At 41.5% G+C, this 26622-nt stretch overlaps 1 protein-coding gene across 7 annotated transcripts in view; it reads right to left on the reverse strand.

Annotated features, from left to right (window-relative positions):
- NEO1 (neogenin 1) overlaps positions 1–26622 on the reverse strand; it is a 237694-nt gene that overhangs the window by 11732 nt on the left and 199340 nt on the right. For 5 of the 7 annotated variants that reach the window (XM_045795253.2, XM_045795258.2, XM_045795256.2 and 2 more), the window contains 10 exons: positions 25365–25559; positions 22209–22304; positions 19102–19325; positions 18881–19019; positions 16828–16935; positions 15127–15321; positions 11332–11400; positions 7678–7825; positions 1562–1800; positions 876–968 (listed from right to left, as the gene is read on the reverse strand). In XM_045795253.2, coding sequence (XP_045651209.2) covers positions 876–968; positions 1562–1800; positions 7678–7825; positions 11332–11400; positions 15127–15321; positions 16828–16935; positions 18881–19019; positions 19102–19325; positions 22209–22304; positions 25365–25559 — 1506 coding nt within the window. The remainder of the gene's footprint in view (positions 1–875; positions 969–1561; positions 1801–7677; positions 7826–11331; positions 11401–15126; positions 15322–16827; positions 16936–18880; positions 19020–19101; positions 19326–22208; positions 22305–25364; positions 25560–26622) is intronic. The other 2 variants (XM_045795254.2, XM_045795257.2) reach the window with 2 other exon arrangements.

Here is a 26622-nt window from a genome sequence, read left to right on the forward strand (position 1 = left end):
CCTAAGAAATGAATAAAAAACTCAAAAACTCACTTGGGTTAAACTGAAAAGTGAGCTAGAGGATGCTTTCAGGATTTGAATCTGGGTATCTGACAGTGTTAAGCCTCACTGGGCATCTGTTCAGCTTACAGCAAATACCTCTGGTACAGAACTGAAAACACTTGTGATCAGTAGGCAGGTGACTTCTTTACTGCGGGATGGCACAGGGGACCCTCACCCGAAAGTCCCACTGTGCTAGCCAGTCTGAACGGCTTCCCTACCTTGAAAACAGTGACAAGGGACAAGACACTGAAGTTTGAACAAAATAATTGGTTTGCTCCATTTTTTGGTTTTCAATCATGTTATTTAACTTTGGATTTCAAATATTACTAAAGGAGGCCGGGTAACTTTTATGCTTATCAAATTGAGGCATGGTCAAATAAGGTTGAAAAATTTTGTTTTCTATAAACTTAAAAATCCTCTAAAATATAAAGTCCATTAATTAAAAGAAATGACAGGTGCCCATCAACACTGAATGTGTATCAGAAGTTAAGGACCACTGCGACATCTGGCTGTCCTCAGCTCCAGCCTGGAAGGATGCTTCTCCATCCCTCCTGTAGAGATGCCGTGTATACTGTCGGGGGATTGGTTACTTCTCTGTTCCTGGGAGACTGGGGTAGTGGCTTTTTAGTTTATTTATCTAAAGAAAAATAATCTCGAGAATCATGTTAACTGCAAAATATGAAAGTGTTGGTATTTCCTGCTCAAGGTGCCAGAGCTTCGGTGGGTCATCTCTTGTGTCAGGATCATGTGAAGTCAAAGAGATCGTTCGTAGCGGTTCCCCAGGACGACTGGGTAGACTGGCAGCACAGGGAAACGAGAGGCTTTTAACTTACGCTGGGGTGGCTGGGAGTCAAAGGGCATCATCATTTTTGGTCTCATTCCCCGCCTTCCAGCCAGTGTAGACATGCTGTCCTCTGATTCATGCCCTAGACATCAAATACGGAGGTTAGTTATAAGCGTGTGCCCTCGGCCCCTAAGCAGCGTCGGCAGTAAAACATTTCCAGTGGGGGGGGGGGGGTCAGGACTCGCAAACAACATAATGGGGACAGGGCGTTTCTGCAGGAAGTGAAAACAGAGGAAAGTGATTAGTAGCACGTTACAGGAGTCTCTGTTGAGAGTCACTGCAGTTGACAAAGGCTGCCTTCCACGCGTCAGCAGTGTGGTGCTCGCAAGTAAGAGCGTCCAGACCCAGAACGTTCTGGACACCACAATGAGAGGTGGACTCCAATGAAGAGATAGGATGAAATGCGCAGACATAGGCCAGGTTGTCTCAAATGCTTCAGGACCAAGCTGGTGACACATGAGAAGAGACCTAACAGACCTAGAAGGGTGTCTCATCTGCGTACAGAACCTGTCCCCAGTAACAAGCTATTTTTCCCCAAGCTATCTATTCTTTATCAGATGTTGACCAAATCCCACAATACACATTTCTTTAAACCTAACCTCACATAGGAATCACCACATTCAGGCCACTGTAGGAAATGGAAATAGTGTCCCCACATTTGAGGACGACCTGCACCTCTATATGAATTCCGCCTTTGATGGATGTTGCTGTCCATGGAGTTGTCAACTGGTGTGATATCTTGAGAGTTACGAGGAATTGGAGTATCAGTCATGATGGGGTTGGGGTCTGGCGATTTATCGATGGGTTTCAGCTCCAGTCTCTCATGATGGATCCAGAGGTCTGGGGGTTTGACATCTTTGGAGTTCCCTTTGTACTTGTGGGAGCCGTTCACTGATTTGCAAGCAGCCCGCTTCCTAGGCACAAATTTAAGAGGGTTTTTTTAAAAAAACTAATTCTTTTGAACTTGTGAAAAGGCTTGAATGATTAAAACTGCCCTTCTGAGAGGTGCCCCAAGCAAAGGCAGACACTACAAACACACAAAGAAAACAACAGAAAACAGGGTAAAGACATTTATTTCTGGGAATAGTAAATGGATCTCTGCTTGGTCCACACATATTTAAAGATACAGACAAGGGCATATTTGACTACTGCCTTGTGACTATATTTTTTTTGTGGGTATCCCCAGACTAGACAGCATTTTAAAATTAAGTTATCTCTAAAGCAGGGGGTTTCTCCTCAAGTTCCAATCAATAGAGAGAGAACATTTATTAGAAATATAACAATGGAATAGAGGTAGAGTCTGTGGCTTGTAAAAGAGGAAGGGAAAAACATTTCAGGTAGCCCAAACCTAGGACTACCAAATGGGTAAAGTCAAGAATGCGGATGACAGTGTCTACTTCTCTGTCCTTAATTTCTCCATTCACTCGCTCACACTCACCCACTCAATAAGCATTTATTAGGTACCCACTGTATGTCAGTCAATTCCTGTACTGGACTGCTGTGCCCTCAGCATTTCTGGTCAAGTGAGGAAGACAGATGTTGATCTCATTATTTTAAAATATTTTGAGCTTAATGAAATGCCAGTGCTATAGTTCTTAATAGCTGGCATAAAGTGGATAGGACAAACCTGGAGGAAGAGGGGATACTGAAGGGCAGAAGATGCTTTCCAGGTGATGAAGTCAGCTTATATCAAAGCCCTGAAGCAGAGCACAACAGTCTGGTACATCAGAGGGACAGTACGAAGTCTGGAGTGGTGGAAGCACAGTGATCCATGGGGAGAATGATATGAAATGATGCTGGAAAGGTAGCCCAGATCATAAAGGGCTTTTAGAGACATGCCAAGAGTTGACCTTCCTTCTCTGAGTAATGAGAAACCACTATATGGTTTTAAGCAGGAGAGTAAGGAGATCGATTCTGAGTTAAACATTTACACCAACTGTGGTTTGAAGAATAGATTTATGGGGTGGGGGGCAGAACAGGAGACCAGCTAGGATGCTACTGCACCAGTCTTAGCCATGACTGATGGTGGTCCAGGACAGTGGAATGGAGAAAAAAAAGCAGATTTGAGAGCTATTTAAGAGGCAGAAATGACAAGACTTGGGGAATAAATGATGTGGGGTGGGATGGGAGTAAAGAAGCAAGAGGAGCAGATGATGACAAGGTTTGAGGCTAAACCATTTATTAACATTGGAATTAATGGAGTAGAAGCAGGCTTGACAGAAAAGATTATAAATTCTTTTTTTTTTTTTTAAGATTTTATTTATTTGACAGAGATAGAGACAGCCAGTGAGAGAGGGAACACAAGCAGGGGGGGTGGGAGAGGAAGAAGCAGGCTCATGGCGGAGGAGCCTGATGTGGGGCTCGATCCCATAATGCCGGGATCACGCCCCGAGCTGAAGGCAGATGCTTAACCACTGTGCCACCCAGGCGCCCCAAAAGATTATAAATTCTGTCTTGAATAAGTTGAGTGCCTCCGAGACATTCAAGAGGAAATGTAGAAGAGGCAACTGGGCGTGCAAGTCTGAGACTCAGAAGAGAGGCCTTGGCCAGAGACAGGAACACAAAGCTAACTGGAATACAGACAGTAAATGGAGCCATGGGAGTGGATATCACTAGGGGAGAGTACAGAAAGAGAAATAAGTCTAGGACCAGGTCCCGAGGAAGGTTTGATGGCTGGGTAGATAGAAGGAGCTGTGAAAAAGAACACACAATCATGACATACAGGAGAAGAGATTGTTTCAAGAAGGAAAGAGTAGTTGAGTTAAATATTGTTGAGAGATTAAGACAAGGACTAACAATATGGAGGTCATTGATCTTCAGCAAAAGCAATATTGGTAAAGTGGTAGGAGCAGAATCCAGATTGATAAGAACTGAAGCAATGAAAGAATGGATGAGTGTATACAGTAATCAAGAAATTCTGTGGTGAAGGGAAAGAAGGGGTTTGTAAACAGCTACTGGTGAGAACCATGCAGTAGAATTAGTGTTATAATTATAATGATTTCTTAAGATGAAAGAGGTGTGAGCACACCTACCTGCTGAAGGGACGAAGCCAAGAGAGTGAAAGGTTAGCCATGCTGGAGGGGCAACAGCAAGTACAAGGTCTCATAAAGATGAGAGCCACTGAGACTCAGAGGGTAAATGGAGAGCCGGCTTCCGGTGGGAGGAAGTACACTGAAGGAGGTTTTGGTCACACGGTGGTACCTGGGCGTAGTTCTCATCTGCGGAGGCTGAGGTAGCTAATGAGGAAGACGTTGAGAAGCAATGAGGGGCTAGGCCCTAAATGCTCGGTCAGCTCCGAGTCTGTTGAAGTCTGTAAGCAGCTACAACTGAAATGGGAGGTACTTCAGGTATCAGAGAGGAAGAAAATAAGAAAACTCACAGATATTTTTCAGTGGCTCATGGAACGCCTGGAAAGACGGTCATTGGGAGAGGGGGAGGGAAAGCCCTGACAACTCGACACAATTCTTTTAAGCAAAAGGACCCAAATCTGTAGGATTTGCAGATTCAAACACAAAGTACAGAGCCTACTACCGACTCAGTTTTCTACCTCTGCATCTGAAGAATAAGTACTTTATTTTTTATTTGCTTTGAATTTTAAATCCCCCAAAGCACAAAGAATTGTTACTTCGTTTTTTTAGATTCTTTTAAATAAAGAGATCAAGATTTCTGAAACTAGATATAAAGCCAAATTCATAAGAGTAGACATATTTGAATTGCTGAACAAAGAAGCTTGCAGAAAACTTCTACAGTAGAAATAATGTCATTGCTGATGCTTTTAAGAGAGACAGTTTTCCATAATCAAAAGGAGACAGGGAGAGGTGTAAGAGGCAGTGATCAGGAAGGTTATAAAAGGGGTCCCCGTTCCCTTGGAAAAGAGGTGCAGCTCGAGCTATAGGAAGCTATTTTGTTTGGGCGAGAGAAAGATGAAAAACATCACATAACGTACACAAAATGACATAAAGCCATCACTAATGGCAGTGACAGGGTAGTCTGTACTTGACCTCTATACTGAAAACAAACTGAGTTACTAAACACATGCATCTAGCCTTGGGCAGACCGAGTCTGAGGAGTAATCACAAACACTGACAGGAACTTGTCTTTCTCTTTTATGGAGCAATATCTCCATCTTACGATCTTTTAGGATACGGCAATTAAAGTCATTTTATTGCCCATATGTGTTTTTTGCTATTAAGGGTAACTCAGGAATCTTTTTATTTTTGGTATCTGTCTCACTGGGCAGATACTAGATATGAGTTGAAAGTGGTCTGGGGTCAGGGATTCTCCTGTTTAGGAGCCTAGGCTGTTATCAAGCAATCTTACAACTGAATCACCTCGCTATCTGCTCCAGGCAATGACCACAACTCTCAACATGCCAGAGGAGCTCAGGGTTAGCAGTCATTCAACCCCTCTGCTAACTTGATATGCTAATTATAAATGAGTCTTTCTTATTCACTAAGTCAGTATCTCCTCCACCGAGGGGACCTCCACCCTGTTGCCAGTCCTAACCTCAACTTCCACACTTGGTAGCACTTCTTGAAAAATATATATATATTTTTAAGGATTTTAAAATTTATTTTAGAGAGAGAGAGAGAGAGAGAGAGCACACAGAGTGGGGGTGGGGGAACAGAGGAAGAGGGACAGAAACTCAAGCAGACTCTGTACTGGGCATGGAGCCTGACGTGGGGCTTAATCTCAACAACCCTGAGATCATGACTTGAGTCAACACTTAAGAATCAGATGCTCAACCAACTGACCCATCCAGGCACCCCTTGAAAAAATATTCTGAAACTTAGATGTAGAATGAGAGGTCTGTGGTCTCCTTCCATTTCGGGTGGCATCTGTGCCGTGAAAAGGCCTGTCGCAACGCCCATAGCTCCTGTGCGTCTGGGTCACCATGAGCACATACACACACTACTTCCAAGCAGCGACCGGCAAGGCTGGACACAGTCCTCTTTCCTCTCCAGATCCATCCTCTACTTGCCTCTGTGACTCGAGAGCTTGAGTTAAATGGCCTCTACCTGCTCTACCTGGCAACCCTGCTCCTGGCTTCCGATGGGTTTGGCCAAGGGAAGACACAGGCAAGAGACTGGAGAGCAGGAGGTGTTTTCGTCCTGCCCCTCCCTGCGAGGCTAGAGGCTGGGAGAGGCCAACTTCCTCCCACCACACCCAGCTCCTGTCAGGAAGCTCCTACTGCTTCAGACCTCTGAACACAGCTCTCTCTTCTTCAGAAAGACCTCTTGCCCTTTCAGGCCTAAGGGAGACAGTGGCCTATCACGGCCGCTGGTCCTTGCACATCTCTGCCTCGTCTCCTAATCCCACCTCTGACTCTGAAAATGGTCCCTTCTTTAAACTTCCTTCCACCCCTCTTGAGTGTGTCACCTCTTTCTCGCCAGAACACTGATCGATCCACATTTTAAGAACCATTCTGCATTTCCCTTAAAAATATTTAAAACATCACTTTTCATGTACAGTTAACCCTTGAACAACAAGGGACTGAACAGTGGGGGTCCACTTACATGCAGACCTTTAAAGACGTTTTTATTTAAATTCCACATAGTTAACATACAATGTAATATTAGTTTCGGGTGTACAATACGGTGATTCAACACTTCCATATTTCACCTGGTGCTCGTCACGACAAGCGCCTCCTTAATCCCCATCACCTGTGTCACCCATCCCCCCCACTCCCCTCCCCTCGGGTAGCTGCCAGTGTGTTCTCTAGAGTTAAGAGTCTCTTTCTCGGTTTGCCTCTTTTTTTTTTCCGCTTTGCTCATTTGTTTTGCTTCTTAAATTCTACACAAGTGAAAAACCATATGGTATTTGTATTTCTCTGACTGACTTCTCTTAGCATAAATACTCTCTAGCTCCATCCATGTAGCTGCAAATGGCAAGATTTCCCTCTACTTTACGGCTGAATAATATTTCACTGTATATATATACCGCATCTTCCATTCTTCCCTTCATATCCAGGGTTAGGGTTAGGGCCAGCATGAGGGTATGTGCCCAATATCCTGCAATTCAGAGACATCTCCGGAGGGTTAGGGTTAGGGTCAGGGTTTGGGCTAGTGTATGTGCCTGATATCCTACAGTTCAGAGATCTCTCCAGAGAATAAAACCCCAGACTTCTGCTTGGGCAGGAAGAGCATGGCGGCCATCTACTGGGCTGAAGCAAGGAAGGGGTATGGGGCTCTAAATACGCTTTAAATTAGATATTCAATCGTTCCTTCTGTTTTTATCTTTACCTTTATACCCACTTTCAGAAATATCACCAGTTCTTAAATATTTGGGGTCTTCTCCAGAATAACTAGGTTGCTTCTCAGCTTTTCTTATCATGTCTTCAGGAACCCACTTTTCAGATCTAGGATTAGGGTCAGAAGGGGCCAGGGTGAGGGTACGTGCTTGGTATCCATGTGGGGACTTTTTTTGATAAATACAGTGCAGCACTGTAAATGTATTTTCTCTTCCTTATGATTTTCTTAATCATTTTCTTTTTTCTAGCTTTCTTGTAAGAATACAGTGTATAATACATAACATACAAAATAGGTGTTAATCAACAGTTTATGTTATCAGTAAGGCTTTCTGTCAATAGTACGCTATTGGTAGTTAAATTTGGGGGCAGTCAAAATTTATATGCAGATTTTTGACTGCATGGGGGCGGTCAGCACCCCTAATCCCACATTGTTCAAGGGTAAACTATACTGTACGTTTTATCTCCGTACAACTCCAAATACAGAAGTCACAGAGGAGCAAAACAGCAGCAAAAATCATGGGCCACATTTGGGGCTCCTTACTTTTTCTGGTGAGAGGTGGTGCGCCTGGTGCAAAAGACAGCAATGACCACAACCACCACGATGGTGACAACGCCAACCGAGACAATGATGACCAGCAGCACGCTGCTGTCCAGGGGGGAGGTGGGGCTTCCGTGCGGGCTGTTACTACCTGCGGAGGAAAACAGGGGCGTTTGTTAGTGTTCGAGAATTCCAAAACTGCACACACTCAGCGCACGGAAACTTCAGGTGAGAGCCCCTGTAATGCACTCGCTGCCTTGGACACAAGTGTCTCATGTAATCTGCAGGGCCAAGATTAGGCACCACGCACGGTCCTCAACACAGGCCTTGCACAAAGCTGGTGTTCAGTAAAAGCTTCTCGAATTATACTAAACATTACTTGGACAGATAAAGGGTCTGCCCCCAGGTGTCTTATGTTATATGATGCATAAATTTGTCTTACAAAGCACCATTTGTAAATCATTTAGTTTTCTGATTTCACAAAAGCATTTACAAAATGTACATTCACAAGTAATGAATCACGGAACTTTACATCAAAAACTACGGATGTACTGTATGGTGACTAACATAATATAATAAAAATTATTATTATTAAAAAAATAAAAATAAAAAATGTACATTCACAGAAAGCTAGTTTTTCCCTGTATACAGATGTCTGAGATCACAAAAACTACTTGAAAAATACAGTCTGCTTTTATAAATATAGTCTTTGCAAAGTTAAGTCTCTTCTTCAGTTTCAGGAAAAAGTAGGTCTGTCCGTATGCATTAATTTGACAACTATTTACTGAGTAGTTACTATGTGCCAGGCATTGTGCTAGATACTAAGGATGCAACAGAGTGCAACAAAGATGGGACTGCTGGGGTAGGGGCAGAAAATAAACAAGAAATTATTAGTAATAAGTGCTATGAAAAAAAAATAAAATGAGGGGCTATGATACAGAGTGACTGGGTGGCTATTTTAGATGGAGTGGTTGGAAAAAGCTTCTCTGAGGAAATGGCATTTGAGCTGAGATTTGAATGACAAGAAAGATCCCACAATACAAAGATCTGGAGGAAGAATATTCAAGAGAGAGGGAACAGCTAGCGGAAGGGTGCTAAGGCAGGAAGGAGCTTGGCATGTTCAAGGAAAAGAAAGGTGGCCAGTGATGCTTAAGCAAGGAGAGAGGTGCAAAGTCAGAGGGAAGAGAGTGAGCAGAAAAAGACAGAGATGAGTGTACAGAGACCAGATCACTGAAGACCCGAGAAATTTAGCTTTTCTTCTTTTTCTTCCTGTTATTATTTCCCCATTGCTTATAGGGTGATGGCCAAGTTTTGTATCAAGGCCTTTTGTAATCTAGCTCTATTCTAACTCTTGCTCTTCTGTTTTCTGAAACCTATTTCCTTCCTTCCCAGCTCATTATAAAAGTTATGCATACTCATATTATAAAACATGGGAAATCCCACCACACAGCTCTATCACAGATAGCTGATGTCTTTCCTTCCAGTTACTCTCTCTCCTATAGAACAGTCAGAGCTGTACAATAACGCATGAGCTGCCTTACCAAGTAATGAGGGTTTAGTTTCTAGAAGTGTTTAAGAAGAATCATTCTACCAGTCCGGGAGATTGTGGAAGAAATTCCTAACATGAAACTATGGCCTGGGAATCTGTTTTAGAAAAGCTCCTAAAGTGATTCCCAAATACAACCCTGGTTTACAAACTTACGATCTAATTCAAAGTACACTTATTGGGGGAACCCCTTCCATTACATTGCATTAGCTGACCTTCCGACTTCTGAGTGTATGATTTTTATAGGCTACGTCTAAGGACAGTGCTAAATCCGGGCTGATTTAGGAGGGCTTAAGAGCTTATTCTTCGCCATTTATTCAATCATTTTTATTCCTCATTTCTGAGAAAAAAGTAAACAGACAACTTAAATTGTACGTACCAACATGTAATAAAACATTTTTATATTTGGGAAAGACTTAGAACTAGGGGACAATAAAATTAGACCACATTGGGGCTTTATACATAGAACTCGTATTAACAGCAGTGCCGAGTTACTGGGTAGGGTATGTAGTGGGGCAGGCATTGCAAATCAGAGGCTGGGGAGCTGGGGTGTGGGGGCCAGCAGAGGTGGTGGTGGGAGCTCTTCCCTGTATTTAACAGAGGTGAATTCCCACTTAACTGCATCTGACCTCCAACTTCTGAGAGGACCAAAAACTCCCATGGAAGACAGAGGAAGAGTGAGCTGCCGAGGGAATAAGTCCTGCCAGAGACATTAGGACAGGCCATTTCTCAAGCCTCATCTGGACTACTGCGACAGCCTTTGACCACTCTGTCTGACTTCAAAATCTCAGCCCCCAACTCACTTTTCATTCGTCAGAGTAATGAGACTCGGTATTCAATAAGTGGAAGTCACAGTTCACCCGTAGTGCGAGGTCTCTTACACGTGTTAGGGGCAGGATGAAGCTCCCATTTCGTAGCATTGGTACCTGAGTTTCGGGCAGGCTGGTTCTAACCTACCACCTTCTCTAACGTGAGAATCTCTAGCCTGTCTCCAGGCAGTGTGATCCCTGGAGAGAGCCAACTATTTTTTGCTGCCATGCATTTGCACGTGCTGTTGGTGCTTCCTGAAATGTTCAACCCCCACTCCTTGACATTAGCCATCTTCCATGCATCCTTTCATATCTGGGTCAGACATCCCCTCTTCTGTGAAGCTTTCCCCTTTCTCTGTCAGATGTTTGTTACTCGCTCCTTTTGCTCCCATACACAGCCTGTTACATGGAACCTGAACCCCTAAAAGCACGTGTGAATGAGTGAATGTATAAATGGAAGACAAGGAAACAACCGCTTTCCTCATAGCCTTGAATATGATACTGTGGACAGCACATAAATGCAAGGAAAAGCGCAGCCCTAGAACTCAGATTCCCACATCTGGTACAGAATCCCAGGCCTTTGAGGCAGCAAGTGTTAGTAGGAAAGTCACAATCAGGACTCAGAAGACCTGAATTTTGGTTCTAGGACTTCCATAATTACTGGGTGGATCCAGGCACACTACTCTCCATGGAGTCTCTTACTGCGTAAAATGGGGATATCTGTTCTCCCTGCTTCCCAGTGTTGTTAGGATCAAATGTAATTTCAGGTATGAAAGTAACTTATAAACAGTGAAGTTCTGTAGAGAAGTAGGTGCCATCATTTAAGGAAACAGAAGGCAGCAGCTCTTAAGCTGGCTGGAGAGTGGGAAGAATTTTTTAGAATTCCCAAATTAAAACACTGTGGTAAGCAGTGTGGGGAGGAAGTCATGATTCTGAAGCATTTCTTTGGCTTGTTCTAGGTGATGGATAATCCCATTAGAGAGTTTATTTTTGAGAGCAAGATTCTAATTCTTTTCTAGAGGCAGGCAGTGGGCAAAAGGAAGACTCATTTGTTTAGAATTAATCTTATTTTAAGTTGGGTATGCGGGGAAACAATTTTATTTAGGGATCCTATAATGAATGGGTTTGCAGGAATTCAGCAAACTTTTGCCAGCAAATGCCTGAAGTTAACTCTACTAAGTAAAAGGAAATAGGTTAACGTGCCACAACCCACCACAAAGAAGCTACAAAAGACATTTCGAGATTTAAGCAGAACCACGTCATGCCCACAGTGGGCCAGAAGAGCCGTAAGAAAGGCTTTACCACTCATTGGAGGTTTGTAGTCGGATCCTAGGTCTGGCAGCCGGCTTCCTTTTCCTGCGGACCCTGAGGCTGAAGGAGAAGAAATCATGTCAGTAATGACCCAAGCCATTGGTGTGACGAGTCCACTTCACAGCTAGTGAGTGTTTTCTACAAAAAATATTTTCAGTCTACTCTGTCCATGAGAACATGAAGCAGCACATAGACAACAGGGACAAGACAGGCTGCAGACTAAGGTATAGCTGTCTGCGCCATGAGGCATCTGAAAGGCTGCCACCCTCGGGCTGCGGCTCTATCTAGCGTGGAATTAGACTGCCACTTGCTGTCCGTCAGGTGGGAACATACCCATTTCTCTCGCCCAGGAAACAGTTCCTGCAAGACCGCTCAGAGCCCTGTCGCCAAAAGTAGCTTCTCTCAGAAAAGGAACCAAGGGGCCAGTTAGGTTGACTTCTGCATTACAGAAGTGGACTTTTCCGAAGGACCTGGCTATGGTGATCTCCCAGGAGGTGTCAGTAGTGTTTGGAGTTTTTCCTCAAACTACAAAGTTGCCTTTTCCAATATAAAGATACCCTCGGCAGGAGCAGGAAGACACGTGGAAGTTCAAACCGGGTTCTCAGTTCCTGCTCAGCTACCGAAATACCCAAGAATGTGAAAGCAAAGTCTTCCCTGTAGCTGCTCGCCAAGGACATCCTCTCCTGACCCACTGTCCTAACATAAAATGAGCGAGGCTGCCGAACCAGGCTCGGGACCACCTCGCAAACAGACTTCGTAAAACACAAAGATCATTCTCTAGTAATTCACGTTCTTGGTCCTGAATTTTGTTCTTCACATTTACAGACAAAGCTGCTTGGGTAAAGCAAATATAAGGCATCCTTTCCCAATACAGCAAAGGTACTCGTCAATCCAGGGTTTGGGTTCCTCCTGAAGAAGTCTGAAAGCATCGCAAAGTCAAAGCCGCTCCTCACGGTATATACAGCGCACTGCCTGTGCTATCATGTACTCGACTTCTGGCAAGTTATTTATTATTTTTGGGTCTCAGTTTCTTCATCGTAAAGTAGTGATAATAATGGGATCTACTTCACAAAACTGCACTGAGGATTAAATGGAATTTACTCCTATAAAATATTTTTAATACTGCCTGACACATAGCAAATGTTCAACAATTAGCTATTATTATGACATATATAATAAACCTTTAGGGAAGAATATAACCTTTCCCTTTGCAGAGGCACGGAGCATGAAGCTTCAGAAGACACTTATAAATAATCATTTCTACAAATAAAGGTTGACTAGAAATGCATAAACTAGATGTGTTCCTATAAAACATTATAGCTACTGTCGAGTACTTCTATAAATGATCAGAGTTGGGCTACATGAAAAATTAAAATCTGAATGTTTGTGTATATAGTTCATTTAACAGAATAAATACGGAGATTTTTGAAAACAATGTTTTCATTGCTGGGTGTCCAAAGGGCATTTTTAACTTAGTCCCTGATCCCTTTTCTGTTGTCCACACTTGTTCCTTCATCCCCTTACTTCCACGGCCATCATTCCTCCCCAGTGGCACACACCAGATGTCAGGATTCCAGTTGTTCTTTTCACTGGGATGAAGTCTGGCTGGAGGAGATGACTTAGCCCTTGTAGGGCTCTTCAGACTTAAATGTGCTTGTTTTTCAGGTAGCCCACATGTAAGTCCAACTATCATGCTATGTAAGTAACTGCCAAAGAATATACTTTGCCAATAAACTGATTGGTTTAATTCCTATATTTCCCAGCATTTTTGCTTTTAAATATAACCTATGAATAAGAAATTCCAAGGATTAACCAAACACCAAAAACAACTATGGGTAAAGAATTTTAAAGGCCAGAGGTGTGGTGCAAGTAAGACTGCACTCTGGCTTATCCAGTAAAGTGGGGAAGAACCTCGAGCACATTTATACCCTGTGCATACACAGTATGGTTATTTCTCTGTTCTCACGCTTAAGTCAAAATGTCCATCATCACTAGGGTGCCTTATACACACACACAAGCATGTTTGCAGTTTCTCCAACATACAACAAAAGACTCGTTGAGTGCAAATACATTTCCAAAGCCCTGAAACATGCAACCTCAAGTTCTGACTCTTCCTTGCCATTAACAAGATCTAAAGACTTTTTCTTTCTTCTTTTTTAAAAAAGATTTTATTACGTAATCTCTACACGCAACATAGGGCTCAAATTCACAATCCCAAGATCAAGAGTCACACGCTCCACCCTCTGAGCCAGCAGGTGCCCCAAGACTTTTTATTTCTAAAAACTACTCTTAAACCTTGAAAGCAACCTTCAACTTTACTTCCACTGCTCTCAGTAGAGAAAACAGATACCAACTTTAGCTGACTCCCCAGAGATGAAAACCACAGTCCAGTTACCTCTCCGCCATAGCAATTACAGTGGAAAAAACTATGTTGACCGACAATTTCGAGAACGGCGACACTGAGGTCTGTACTTCCTAAGTTTCCATCTTAAATTGTTTCTATCTCTTTTAAAATGAGCAGATATATTTAAGGGAAGAAATGGAAAAAGAGCTCTGAATTAAGCTTATGGTAACAGAATAAATAGGACTAATTTTGTCACAGATAATCACACAATTCAGTAGGGTAAATCTGTAGATTCTCTGGGGGGGGGGAACAGGATATTTTCTGAATTTCATTACAACTCTTCATTTAGAGATACTAATGCAATCCTAGATGCTACAAATATGACAAACTGGTATGCCTGCTCTCATCCAGGTGCAAATGTTTATCATTGTTACAGAATTTCAGTATCTTAGCACAGAGGACAAACTGACCCACACCTAAGGCCAATCTCCTATAGCTGCAGAACTCCATTTATCCTCCTCAGTTTTCCCCCTGCCTATTTAGCTCCTAAGTCGACTCCCCAGCTTTTCAGATACCCCAAGTGCCACAAACATGGACTCAACTCCACTTTGGCCAATGAATGTGGATTTTAACACACAGTACTGATTTTCAGGAAAAAAAAAGAAACAAAAACAACAAAAACTAATAATAATAGGTCAGAAAAGAGAGGAAAGGAGAGAGAGGCCATCTACTGATTTACCTTGATCATTAGGCATTTTATCAGAGGAGTCCGCTAACAGGCCAAGCACAGGGGGAGAAAAAACAAGAGCAAGGATCACAAGCTTTGAAGATGGGACAGGCAGAATTTTTAAAGGAAAAAAATAAAATCCCACAAACTTCCAAACAAATCGAGTCTTATTTTCAGTACCAACAGAAAAGAAATCCGTACATGGTTTCCACATTTCCACAGACTCAGGCCCCAACTAAATTTATTCCTAGGCTCATTTGGTTTGGTACTTTATCTTCACTTTCTTATCTAGAGTTTTCTTCAAAGCTCCCGTTAGTGTCTTTCTCTCTACAAAGGTCCACGAAGAAGCCTTTCAGGTTAAGAGCCTGCATGTGTTGAAAGGGAATCATCCATCACAATAACGTGCTATTACTCCACCTGAGAACCAAGAGAATCACATCGGGTCTGACGGTAGAAACTCTGAGATCACTGCAGTTCATCTGCCTTCAACAGCCTCGTATGGGACATGGTTAGACCGATAACCTAGGGAGCACTGACTTGGTGGGCTCAATGGGTGGCTGAGGGATCATTTTGAGATGAATGTTCACACTGTGGCTCATCAGCTCATCATCAGGGCTTTTTATATTCTCCATAGTCTCTATATGCTAACGTGATCCGTGCAAGCACTGCCCCACTAAAGAGACGTAAAATAAAACGCCGTTTAGTGGAGCTTTACCTTTAGGTGTTCTGAACTGGACAGCTTCGGACATGGGCCCCATGCCCTTCGAGTTTCGGGCTTGGATTTTGAAGTAGTACGGAGTGTCAAGCGTTAACTCTTGTATCTGGTGAGTCAGCCTGTTGCCCACAACAGGCTCAATAACCCAGTCGTGTATCTCCGCGTTCACATCCGTGCTATAATAGATGATGTAACCTGTCCAAAGGAGGAAATGAGAAGATATCTTATTCCTGCCTTTTCTTTCGGAAGCAGTTAGTCGATAAAGATACGTATTATAGCAGATACAAACAGAGAACCAGTTACTGATTAAAGATCAACAGTAAAATGCATTCAAACTGCTACAGTGAACACCATATGGAGAAAACCACAATTTCAACAGTGTCAGCCTATAAGTTATCAATCATCTATAGAACAGTTGAAGCAATAAAACTAGTTATAGTAATAATATAGGATTAAGAACTCCCAGGAGCTAAAAAAGACAAGGAAAACAATCCAATCACTCCAACGTTTTAATATCTGAATAATGTACCCATCAAGGGTCTATGATTAAAATAATGGCCCAACGTGCTGTTTAGCTCTTGCCAATGTGATTTCCCAGGAGAAAAACTCCCAGGAGACCTGGGCCATATCTTTATTAAAGTCTCCCAGACTTGAAGTGGTTGAAGTCACAGTGAAACATCACCTGATACTCCCACCAGGGGGCACTCTCTCTCCATGGCTGAGGCTAGAAGAGCCGACCACATGCCTACCTGCCCCACACAGTGCAAAAATGCACCACATCATTACTGGTTTTTAAAGACAGAATAAAATGTAATCCAAGACAAGTCATGCTTCATTCTTTTACAGAACAGGCAAGTTCAAAAACCTAAAAAATGACAAAGACCAGGGATTTATGGGAAGGAATTCTAATGGAAAGTCAAAGCAGGACATTAAGAAATGCTTTGTTTCCTTATTCATCCTTATTCATTCCCTATTCAATGCTTTCAGAACCCTTATTCATACAAAGGAACACCAGAAAGCAAACTCCTGTTCCTCAGGATACACCTACATGGAGCAGAGGTTCTGGGGGAATAATTAACAGCTAAATCCCACCAGGCTTCCGTCCCTGATAAAGCTGAGGAAAGCACAGTGTCCTCTACTGTGGAAAGTTCTCTGGAAGTCCAAGAAGAAATCCCAGGCCCCTTCAAAGGCCTAGGCCAATCCAAACTTCTAACCCTGGTTAGAGCACAGGAAGCTGAAGTAGCCGGCCAGGGGAAAAAACGGAATTAAAAGTCTAATGGGCTTTTCTGGAGTTCAGGTGAAAAGAGTTGAATCTATATTTACTGGGTATCACCCTGTAGAATCAGGCAAGGTCTTTAACTCCAAAGCTGATCATCCAGTCAGAGGCAGAGAAGCACAGCTTTTCTGATGAAAATAAATATGTCCATAAAGTCCCACTGTAGCCAAAGACTGTCCAAGTTACAACACCCATCAGACTTTCACACAGTTAGTCAGAACGACCAACCGGCAATTCATTTTTACGTTACTATGAGCAAACAGCACGCCCTTGGTCCACTTTCAAGGACCATCATGACTCCCTGCGCCTCATAAAATGATCAAGCCAACCTCCGGACTGCCACTTCTCCCAACCACACAGTCCTGGGCTGGAATGCTTCTGCCAGACAAGAACAGAGAACAGACACACACTCAAAGGCATCTTACCTGTAATTTTGCCATTGGCTTCTGAGGGAGGTTGCCAATTTACAATTATGGTCCTAGGTTTTCCCTCTTTACTCACAACTGTCACATCCTTGGGTGGAGAAGTAGGAACTACAAAATAACAAGACTTTCAATAATTCCTGTCCATTCCAATTTCATTCACCATTTCCACAACCCTTTCCTCTTATAAGATGCAATAAGAGGTATCAGGCAAAAATGCTCAAGCCTCCTGGCTTCAAAGAGCTCATAGTCTACCTGTAAATAGATCCAATAAAAAGAATATGCAAAGTACCAAAGAAAAAAAACACCATACTATAAGGATATAGAATTGGTATATTGGAGGTCAGGGATTTACAAGGTTCTTAGGTAAGGAAATCAAAAGACCTTTGTAGTTCGTTACTAAGTATCTACATTATCCCAGGCATTTTACAAATAGTATTTCACTTAATATTTGTGGCAACTTGAAAGGCAATTACCACTAGCCCTGCTTGACAGATCAGGGTACCGACAATGAAAGAAGTTATGTAATTTGCCCAAGATGACATTCTGCGCCCCCCCCCATTTGGATTATTTTGTTAGAATATTTTCAAGTGTAAAATAATTTTCTCTTTCACTCATAGTTGGCTCTCCAAACAAAATATAATGTTTGAAACCCCCTATTCCCTCAAAGAATTAATCAATTACAAACTGTTTTTATTTTAAGTTTACACTGTCAACTATTTGAGATTATGGCTCTGAAATGTAAAGCTGCTTATGAAACAACACTAATCAAATAAAAATAACACTGTGTTTCTTGTAGCGCCATGTTATGGCTGGTAACTCTTCATGTACTAGTAGAGAAATGAGCAAATTAACTACATCCTTAAATTTACTCTGCTCTTCCTGAAATACTGGAATTTTTCTATCATAAAATGGAGGGAAGCCTGGTGAAATGCAGATATCCTAAGAGAATATATAATATTATTTATTAACTAACAGACTGGAATGAAGCAAAAAGATATTCTTAAAACTAGCAAAGAAAGCAAACTCAAGGTCTATTTAAACTTTTGTGCACTGTTATTTCTAAGCTCTCCAGATCCAACCCTTCGTCTCTGTAGGAAGTCCTATCAACTGTGCAGGAGACATAAAGACATTAGGGCCAGGCCCAGTCTGGAGAGACTTGAGAGCTCCACTTTTTCATTATTTATGTACAGGAGAAAAAAGCCATAGGAGGCCGGAAGGGCCAGAGACTCCCGATGGTTACACATATCCCCATGCTGGGAAGTACAAGAGGGAGAAGGGCAGGCCTACAAACGAGCAAAAGGCAAACAGAATCACAAACTTGGAGAGCCTGCTTTTGCCTTAATTTGCTTTGGCGTCTTTTCTCTCATGCTTACTTACAGACAAAATCCCTTAGGCTGCCCCAGTGGGATTTTACCAGATACTAACTGATTGTAAGCAAGCTGCTGGGGCAGCTTTGGGGTTCCCTGGTAAAGTTCTGAGGCTCTAGCAAGCACGGCCTTGGCAGATTTTCTATCTCAATTTAGCAATAAGGCAGGATTAATGATAGAGATCCCTTATATCCGTACAGTGCTTCATAATTACCATGTGCTTTCTCGTCTGCTCGTTTTACCTCACAATAAGCCTCGAAGGTAGGAAAAGCAGCTATTATCATTACCCCTCTTTTACAGATGGAAGAAACGATAGGCTGGATGACTTACGTATGTCTTACACAGTCAGTATTTGGTTGACCTGGGATTGAACTCAAGTCCCTTGATTCCTAAAATCTAGTATACTTTGCATTCTATTATCCCATTATTTGCTAATGTTCTTGTTCAGTGAGGAAGAAAACATAATTCATCAATTGAAAAGGCAAACACTGAACTCCAGCTGTGCTGCTCACTCTGTTCTGTAAGTGAGTTAATTCACACCCTTGATTCTGTCCTTGGGTAGCAGAAGCAGGTGATGAGAAGTCTCATGACCTGGAATATGGCCCGACATTAGCTGGACTTCCACTGGCTTTCACATCTTACAAAGAGAAGAAATGCCATTGATACAAGATTCAGACAACACATACCAAATTCAAAGGTGGTACCATGGGCTGTCATACTCCATGTGCTTGATCTTCGACCTTTGGTCACCATCACAGAGAATTCATACAGTGTATTTGCTTTTAAACCAGTCACCAAGTAACTCAAAGTTGTTGCATTTGCATTCTGGAAGCATAAGAATCAAGGACTTTAGAACTAGGAAACATCAATAGTTAGCTTTTCTCACCCAGAGCAAATGTGCCAGTACCTTGTACTTGGTGTTTGCTGGGATGTTGGTTTTCCATCGGACTGTGTAGTACCGGGAATCTGTGATCTTCTGGTGTTTGGGCAGGGAGTTGTCCGCCCATGTGATCCTTATGGTGTCATGACTCAGAATGGAAGCCTGAACTCCCACAGGTGGCATCATGGGAGTGGGATCTGGCACTGGGGTGTATGGAGCATTAATAACAAATAAATCAACTTCAGAAGTGTCTGGGTAAAAAGTAATTAAAAGAGGGAAGTGGCATTTTAACGTAAACAAAAATAAAAGAAAAGGAAAATGCAGGGAAATATAATGGAATGAAAGGTGAGAAACGGAGAAAGAGAAAGAGAATCCGGAATTAATAGATAACCACCATTCACTAAAAAGAGTATTTCCACTTGTGTTCTTTCAGGAAAATTTTGCAGGAAAATGTCTAGGGAAATAATTAACTATATTCTCTACTGTATTCTGTAGGTATATTAACAGTTGATAATCCAGTGATTTTATTAACATATTCATACTTGAATTTTCTTTAAATTACTTGAAAATTCTATCTCCTTTCCAAAAAGGATTGTGAGAGGATACAAACTACTTTTAAAATCAAGGGTGTAATTTCAGAACAAGCAACACAATCCTCATGATCTGTTTTGGTATTTAAGTGAATGTGACTGAATTTTGGGGACATGGCGTATCAATGCAGGTCAATGAAAGTAAAGGTCCTACTCTCAAGCCTGAGTCCTGAATGCCAGCCAATGGCAACTTAGCCTGGTCTTGGTTTGAGGCTTATCCGATACCCACACAGGGTCCACTTCAGATCTGCTGATGTCCTGGGTCTAAAAGCAGTACAGCAAAATGGCTCACATCCAAATCAATCAAAAGGAACTCAAGAGCATTGCTCTTCCTGAGGACAAGGTAGGCCGACACCATGAGGAAGTATCTGCTATGCTCTCTCCAGTAGAATGAGAATAACCCACCTAATGAATCCCAATCAGTTACAGGAAATGACATACTTATGGGTCCAAGTGACAGCCATTATGAATGCTAGAAATCAGGATACTTATTTGATAGAAGGGAAAGTCTATACTCATATGTCCTGTGCCATATGCAGCTGACACCCTCTCAAAGCTCAATGTCAAAATAGAGGCTAGAATGTGCACACAGGCACCAAGGACCATGAGCCCAGGGCAAAACAGCAGGATCCACTGGGCTTTATCAACTCTTGGTCAGGTTTTCTAAGTACCTACACACTTTTTTATTTTAAGTTAAGGTTTTATTTTTTTATTTTTTTATTTTTTATTTTTTTTAAAGATTTTATTTATTTATGTGACAGAGAGACAGCCAGCGAGAGAGGGATACACAGCAGGGGGAGTGGGAGAGGAAGAAGCAGGCTCATAGCGGAGGAGCCCGATGTGGGACTCGATCCCAGTACGCCGGGATCACGCCCTGAGCCGAAGGCAGACGCTTTAACGACTGTGCTACCCAGGTGCCCCTAAGTTAAGGTTTTAAAATGGGTTTCCCACATGGTTATGGAGAGTAGCCCTTCCTGTAACTCAAAACCTGAAATGGCATGAACCTTGTGTACGAATAAGTGCCAAACTAACGTCATAGTCTCCGTTTGTGTATTTCCTACACACTGAGGACTAAAGGTAACAGAGGGACAGCATACATTATACTCAAGGGCTTTGTTCAAAGGTCAGGAAACAAACCAATTAGTTATAGGAAATGCACCTTTGGGTGCAAAAATCATTAGATTTGAGAAAATTTTTTTATTTATAATAACTCTTGGAAAAGAAAACAAGGTTAGATGACTTAGGAACATTTCCTTGTACACTTCGAGCCAGAAGGCTATATTTTTAAGTCACATAAAAGAAAATAATTTCAAAAAAAATTTTTTTCTATTATAGGCTAATTTCAGAAAGTAGCAAACACACTTATTTAAATATTCTCATTTTCATCTTACTTTTTTTTTCCTTTCTGAAATACCAAAGCTCTTCGCAGAAGAACTTATAAATTGTAAGCACACAGAAGAAGACAGGACAGAACTACCAAACATGTAGTCATGATGTTGGTCTTGTTAAGTAAAAGCATTAAAGAAAAAAAGCGGCGGAGAGGATCTTTTTAAAAAGAATAATGTGAAATTTGCACTATTATACAAAGTAGCCAGAAAATACAGCAGGCAATAGAGATACACAGCTCTGGAAAACAAACGGAAAAGAGCATTTCTGAAAATGATAAATTCTTAGGTTTTTAGGACCCTTTAGAAAAATTTACAAGTCTAATATATTTATTCCAATAAACTTTCTCATTCAGCTCTACATTAGATGTTTTATCCACAGAAAATTTTACATTATATGAATATTCCTTTACTGCAAAAAATATTTTGGTCTCATTTGTAATAAATGTACAGTTGATCAAATGGATAGTAAAACTGACTTTATAGTCTTTATATAAATAAAGCTTATGAAAAGCAAACAGAAAAATACTCTCCCGATCAACTCAGGTGACTAGTAAAGAAAATGCTGGATTCACTGATCACACACATTTATTGAGACCATCAGTAACCTATATAATTCCTCCAGAGATATGGAGACCTGTTCATTTTTTTTCACTCATGTTATAAGTCACATGACCAAAAGACAAAAACCACTTTTTTTGGGGTGGGGGGCAAAGGGAGAGGGAGCGAGAAAATCTCAAGCAGGCTCCATGCCCAGCGCAGAACCCAATGCAGGGCTTGATTTCACGACCCTGAGATCACGACCTGGCACAAAATCAAGAGTCAGATACTTAACCAACTAAGCCACCCAGGTGCCCCAAAATCACTTGTAATTCTCTCACAACTATAGTTTCTAGATCTGATCACATTAAAAACATGTGTTACATATCTACATGGAATTATTTATATGAATGACTAGATTGTTAATATTTCCTAAAAAGCAGAACAGATATTAATAGAAATTTCTGTGCTGAAAGCCTCTTTTCCTATATGAAGCCTGAAGCCTACACGGGCATACACTTTCCCTTCCACTGATACCTACGGGACAGACCTCATGACAACATTCCACATAAGCTGCTGGAAAAAGTGCCGAAGACCAGAGATGGACAGGATGGCTTACCTGTGTGAGGTCTGGTCACAGCGCTCTCGTACAGAGGGATGCCCTCACCCACGTTGTTAAAGGCTTTCAGGGTTATCACATAGTGAGAGCTGGGATCTGAAGGAAGGAAACAAGTGAAAACACTTAGGAAAAAATTCTCCAGAATTTAAAAAATTCAAGGGTAACAGTGCATGATCTTAAGTGCAGAAGAAGTCAGGAAAGAAGATTTTACAACTTTCATGTGGGATTCCTCCAGGGTGTGGGGAAATGTGGAGATGGCAGCACACACAGCACAGAAACACTGTCTGGGGCAACGTCTCGGGGTCAGTCCCAGCAGTGAGGGTGGCTGTGCCCGAATCCTCTCTTGGTGTCAACTAACCAACGGTTTAGTGATGTTGCTGTACAGTGGAGGGCTTGGACGAGAAGAGTAAATTGGGTTTCCATGTGCTGTAAGCCCATAAGGTGGAACTTGGGATTCCACTGTGGTTTCACTTGCATTTCTCTGATGATTAATGACATTGAGAATCTTTTCATGTGCTGACTGCCCACTCATATATCTTCTCTGGTATACTGCTCATCCCAATCTTCTGCCTACTCTTTTCCTCGATTGTCATCTTCTTATTAAGTTGGAAGAGTTTTGTATTTCTTTGTCTGATATTTGACTCAATTTCTTTGTCTGATATTTGAATGATGAGTATTTTCTCCTAATCTGTGGCTCATCTTTCCATTTTATTGGTGTCTTTCCAAAAGTTAGATGTTTTAAATTTCAATGAAGTGCTATAAATTAATTTTTTAATTTAATAACTTATACTTTATACATCCTGAGAGATCCTTGTCTACCTCACTGTCATGAGGTTTTTCCCTGTCTTCTTCTAGAAGTTTTATGGTTTTAGCTCTTGCATTTAGGTCTGTTTCTGTGTATGATGTGAAATAAAGGTCAAGGAAAGTTCCCTTTCTCTCCCATTCAGATATCCAATTCTTCCCACACCTTTTGTTGAAAAGACTACCCTCTCCCCACTAAATTATCTTAGCGTGTTTGTCAAAAATCAATCAGCCATTTATATATGGATCTATTTCTGGACTCCATTCTGTTCTATTTATCTGTAACACCTACCTCTGCACCAGTAACACCAGAGTGGCTCGAATACTATAGTTTCATATAAGTCCTCAAATCAGGGGATGTGGGTCTTTAGAAGACACCCGAAGAAATGTTGAAAAGACCACACTACCTGATACTCCTTTTCAAAACTGTTTGGCTATTCTAGTTCCTCTGATTTTTAGAATTAAGTTTATCAATTTCTGTAAAAAAAAGTCTGCCAGGATTTTACTTGGAAATGCACCAGGGAGAACTGTCATTTTAATGATATTATCCAGTCCATAAACATGGTACCTCTACTTAAGTCATCTTTAATTTCTCTCAGCAATAATTTTCTAATTTCCAGTATACAGACCTTGTACATATTTTTAAAGTTTATCCCTAAGTATTTCATATTTTTGGTGCTATGTAAGTAGTACTGTTGTTTTAATTTCAACTTCCAACTGCTTATTGTTAGCACATGGGAATATAACTATTTTTGTATATCAGCTTTGTATCCTGTGACTTTGCTGAACTCACTTATAGTCTTAGTAGCCTTTTTTGTAGATGCCTCAGGATTTTCTACCCCAGTAACAGGGAGAGTGTATAGTGCTCAGATATTGGTTTCTAAATGTCATTTTCCATAAAAGAAACCAGCATTCCTTGGAGAAATGACTGATTCAAGGGCTAAGGGTAGGAAAATATCAGATAAGCCCGCTGTATCTTACTGCATCAAAAAAGAAGAAAGTGCTCAAAGAAAGGTGGAAGATGTCAAACAGAAAAATCAGTCATAAAGAGACTCCCATTAGCTACTACTTCACTAAGGGAGAGAAGGAAAGCTCTTCCTTACCAAAGAATGCTGATAAATGTAGAAGAAATAATAGAGTTAGAAATTCACTTGGGAAACACCACAGTAATAACCGTTACTAAAGACACTAAAACTAGTGAAGGAAAGTTTGACCAGGAACAAGATGTTTACAAAGACTCAAGGTATTTCCCCCACAAGGTATTAATTAATTCTGAAGGAGAAAACAATACCTTTATGGAATGTGGCATTTACCCTCTGAACCAAGTGATTAAAGCTAACATCACCAGCACCAGACTTTCACATGCCTCCTGAGGAGATGCGCTGACAAGAACACAAGGTACGTACGCTATTCCTTCCAAAAACGCGTGAGCTGAGAGTAGCGAGGAAATATTAGACAAGTCTAAACTGAGAGATGTTCTACAAAATATAAATGGCCTATATTTATCAAAAATGTCACAGTCATAAAATTCAAGAAAAAACCAAGGAACTGTTCTGTAGCAAAGAAAACTAATGAGACGTGATGACTAAATGCAATAAGTGATCCTGGACCAGAAAACAACGTTTTTCTTTTGTAATAAAGGAAATTAACGAAGCGACTAGTAAAATATAAATAAAGTCTACAGATACTATCTGAGTGTTAATTTGTTGACTTTGGTAACTGTACTGTAGTTATACTGGAAAACGCCCTCATTTTTAATCCCACATTAAAGTATCAGAGGGTGGAGGGGCATCACTTCTGTAAATTACTCTCAAATGGTTCAGAGAAAAAATATGTACGTTCAGGAAGACAAGAGAATGATAAAGTGCATACGGTAAAATGTTAACTTTTCGGGACTCTTAGTGAAGAATATACAGAAATTTTTTGTACTATTCCTTTTTTTGAGAGGGAGGGAGAGTGTGAGCAGGGTCGGGGAAGGGCAGAGAGAGAGGGAGAGAAAGTCTTAAGCAGGCTCCATGCCCAGCGCAGAGTCCGATGCGGAGCTCGATCTCATGGCCCTGAGATCAAGACCTGAGCAAAAATCAAGAGTCGGACACTTAACCGACTGAGCCACCCAGGCGCCCCTCTTTGTATTAAAGTTTTCTGTAAACAGATATTGCATGGAGCACTGGGTATTATACGCAAATAATGAATCATGGAACACTACATCAAAAACTAAGGATGTACTGTATGGTGACTAACATAACAAAAATTATTATAAAAAATAAGTTTTCTGTAAAAAAAAATTATCGTACAATAAAAAGTCAAAAGAAAGAAATCCCATGTGCAATTACTTCTTCTCCCCAGCATACATACCCAGATTTTCGATGGTGTAATAGCGCTGTTTATAGTCCACTTTGATGGTCTGGGCATGAGGGCTGCCAATGCCATAACCAATGGCATAACCTCTGACCACAATGTTCTGATTCTCTGGAGGAGTCCAGCTAACTACAATACTAGTGACCAGTGGCCGGACGTGAAGAGAACTAGGCACTTCAGGAACACGAGTTTCTGGGAAGGAAGTAGAAAAGCAAGACTTTAGAATATTTACATCCTTGGGGCATGGTGTTTAGCCTCCTGCCAAATTATCTGGGGTTAAGATTTTTCCATTATGCCCAAGAATTCACAGAGAATCAGTATGTATAGTGTAGTATGGGTCATGGTTTTACCACATTCCGAGAAGAAAGCAAAACCCAAACAGCCTGAAATACAAGGCAATGCAACATTAATCTGGAAGGGAGACAAAGAGGTCTAAGAACCTCTGTCCAAAGGAGAGAAACAAATAAACTGCCTTTCAATAGGTATTTATTCCCCTTGGTCCCACATCTGAGTCCCAGACTCAACTAGGGGGAATGAGAAAGGCTTAACACCAACTAATTAGAAGCCTGCTCTCAACAGATTATCACGTATCACGTTACAGCAATTGTATCAATTATTTACTCCCTTAAGTAATATAAGTCAGAAAATAGGAAACTTTAGAACCACATATTGATTTAAATGGTGGGAGACTAAGAGGCTTAAAAAAGGTAGCAATTTATAGTATCTTCCAAATCTGTTACTTCGAGGCATAACCTGCTATCTAAATTTAAAAACTGGCAAACCAAGAATGAGAATAAGGACCCAGTCTTTTGTCTCCCAAGTGCAGCACCTGTGTGTCATAAAGGTACATACGCACACCTACATAAAGGTACTCGTTGAATGAAGAGGTAGAAAAAGGGCAGTGTGTCCAGGACTAAAAGAAAAAGGGAGGCAGGCTGATGTGGCTCAGTGTGAAATTTCAGATCATCCATCTACTCAACGGCCTTGATGAAAAACTAGACTTAAAGCACCTGTACATTTTTATTTGTTCTGGTTCTCCTTAAAGGGACAGGTCTCTCAAAGCCCCTGGGGCAGGAGTGGGGGAGGGGGAAGCACTCCAGGGGACTTGCTGTGTTACAGTAATGACAGCAGTGTGATACATTAAAGTTCACAGACTTGAGCCACATACACCCCCAAAGCTGTGGCTTTCCAGTTTAACTCATCTGACTACAGTTGGTTAGTACCTAGCTTCTCCCAATCCTGTGGATTGTTGTTC

Source organism: Ursus americanus, chromosome 28 (genome assembly GCF_024610735.1).
Source record: "Ursus americanus isolate L20-20 chromosome 28, mUrsAme1.1.p, whole genome shotgun sequence".
NCBI lineage: Eukaryota > Metazoa > Chordata > Mammalia > Carnivora > Ursidae > Ursus > Ursus americanus.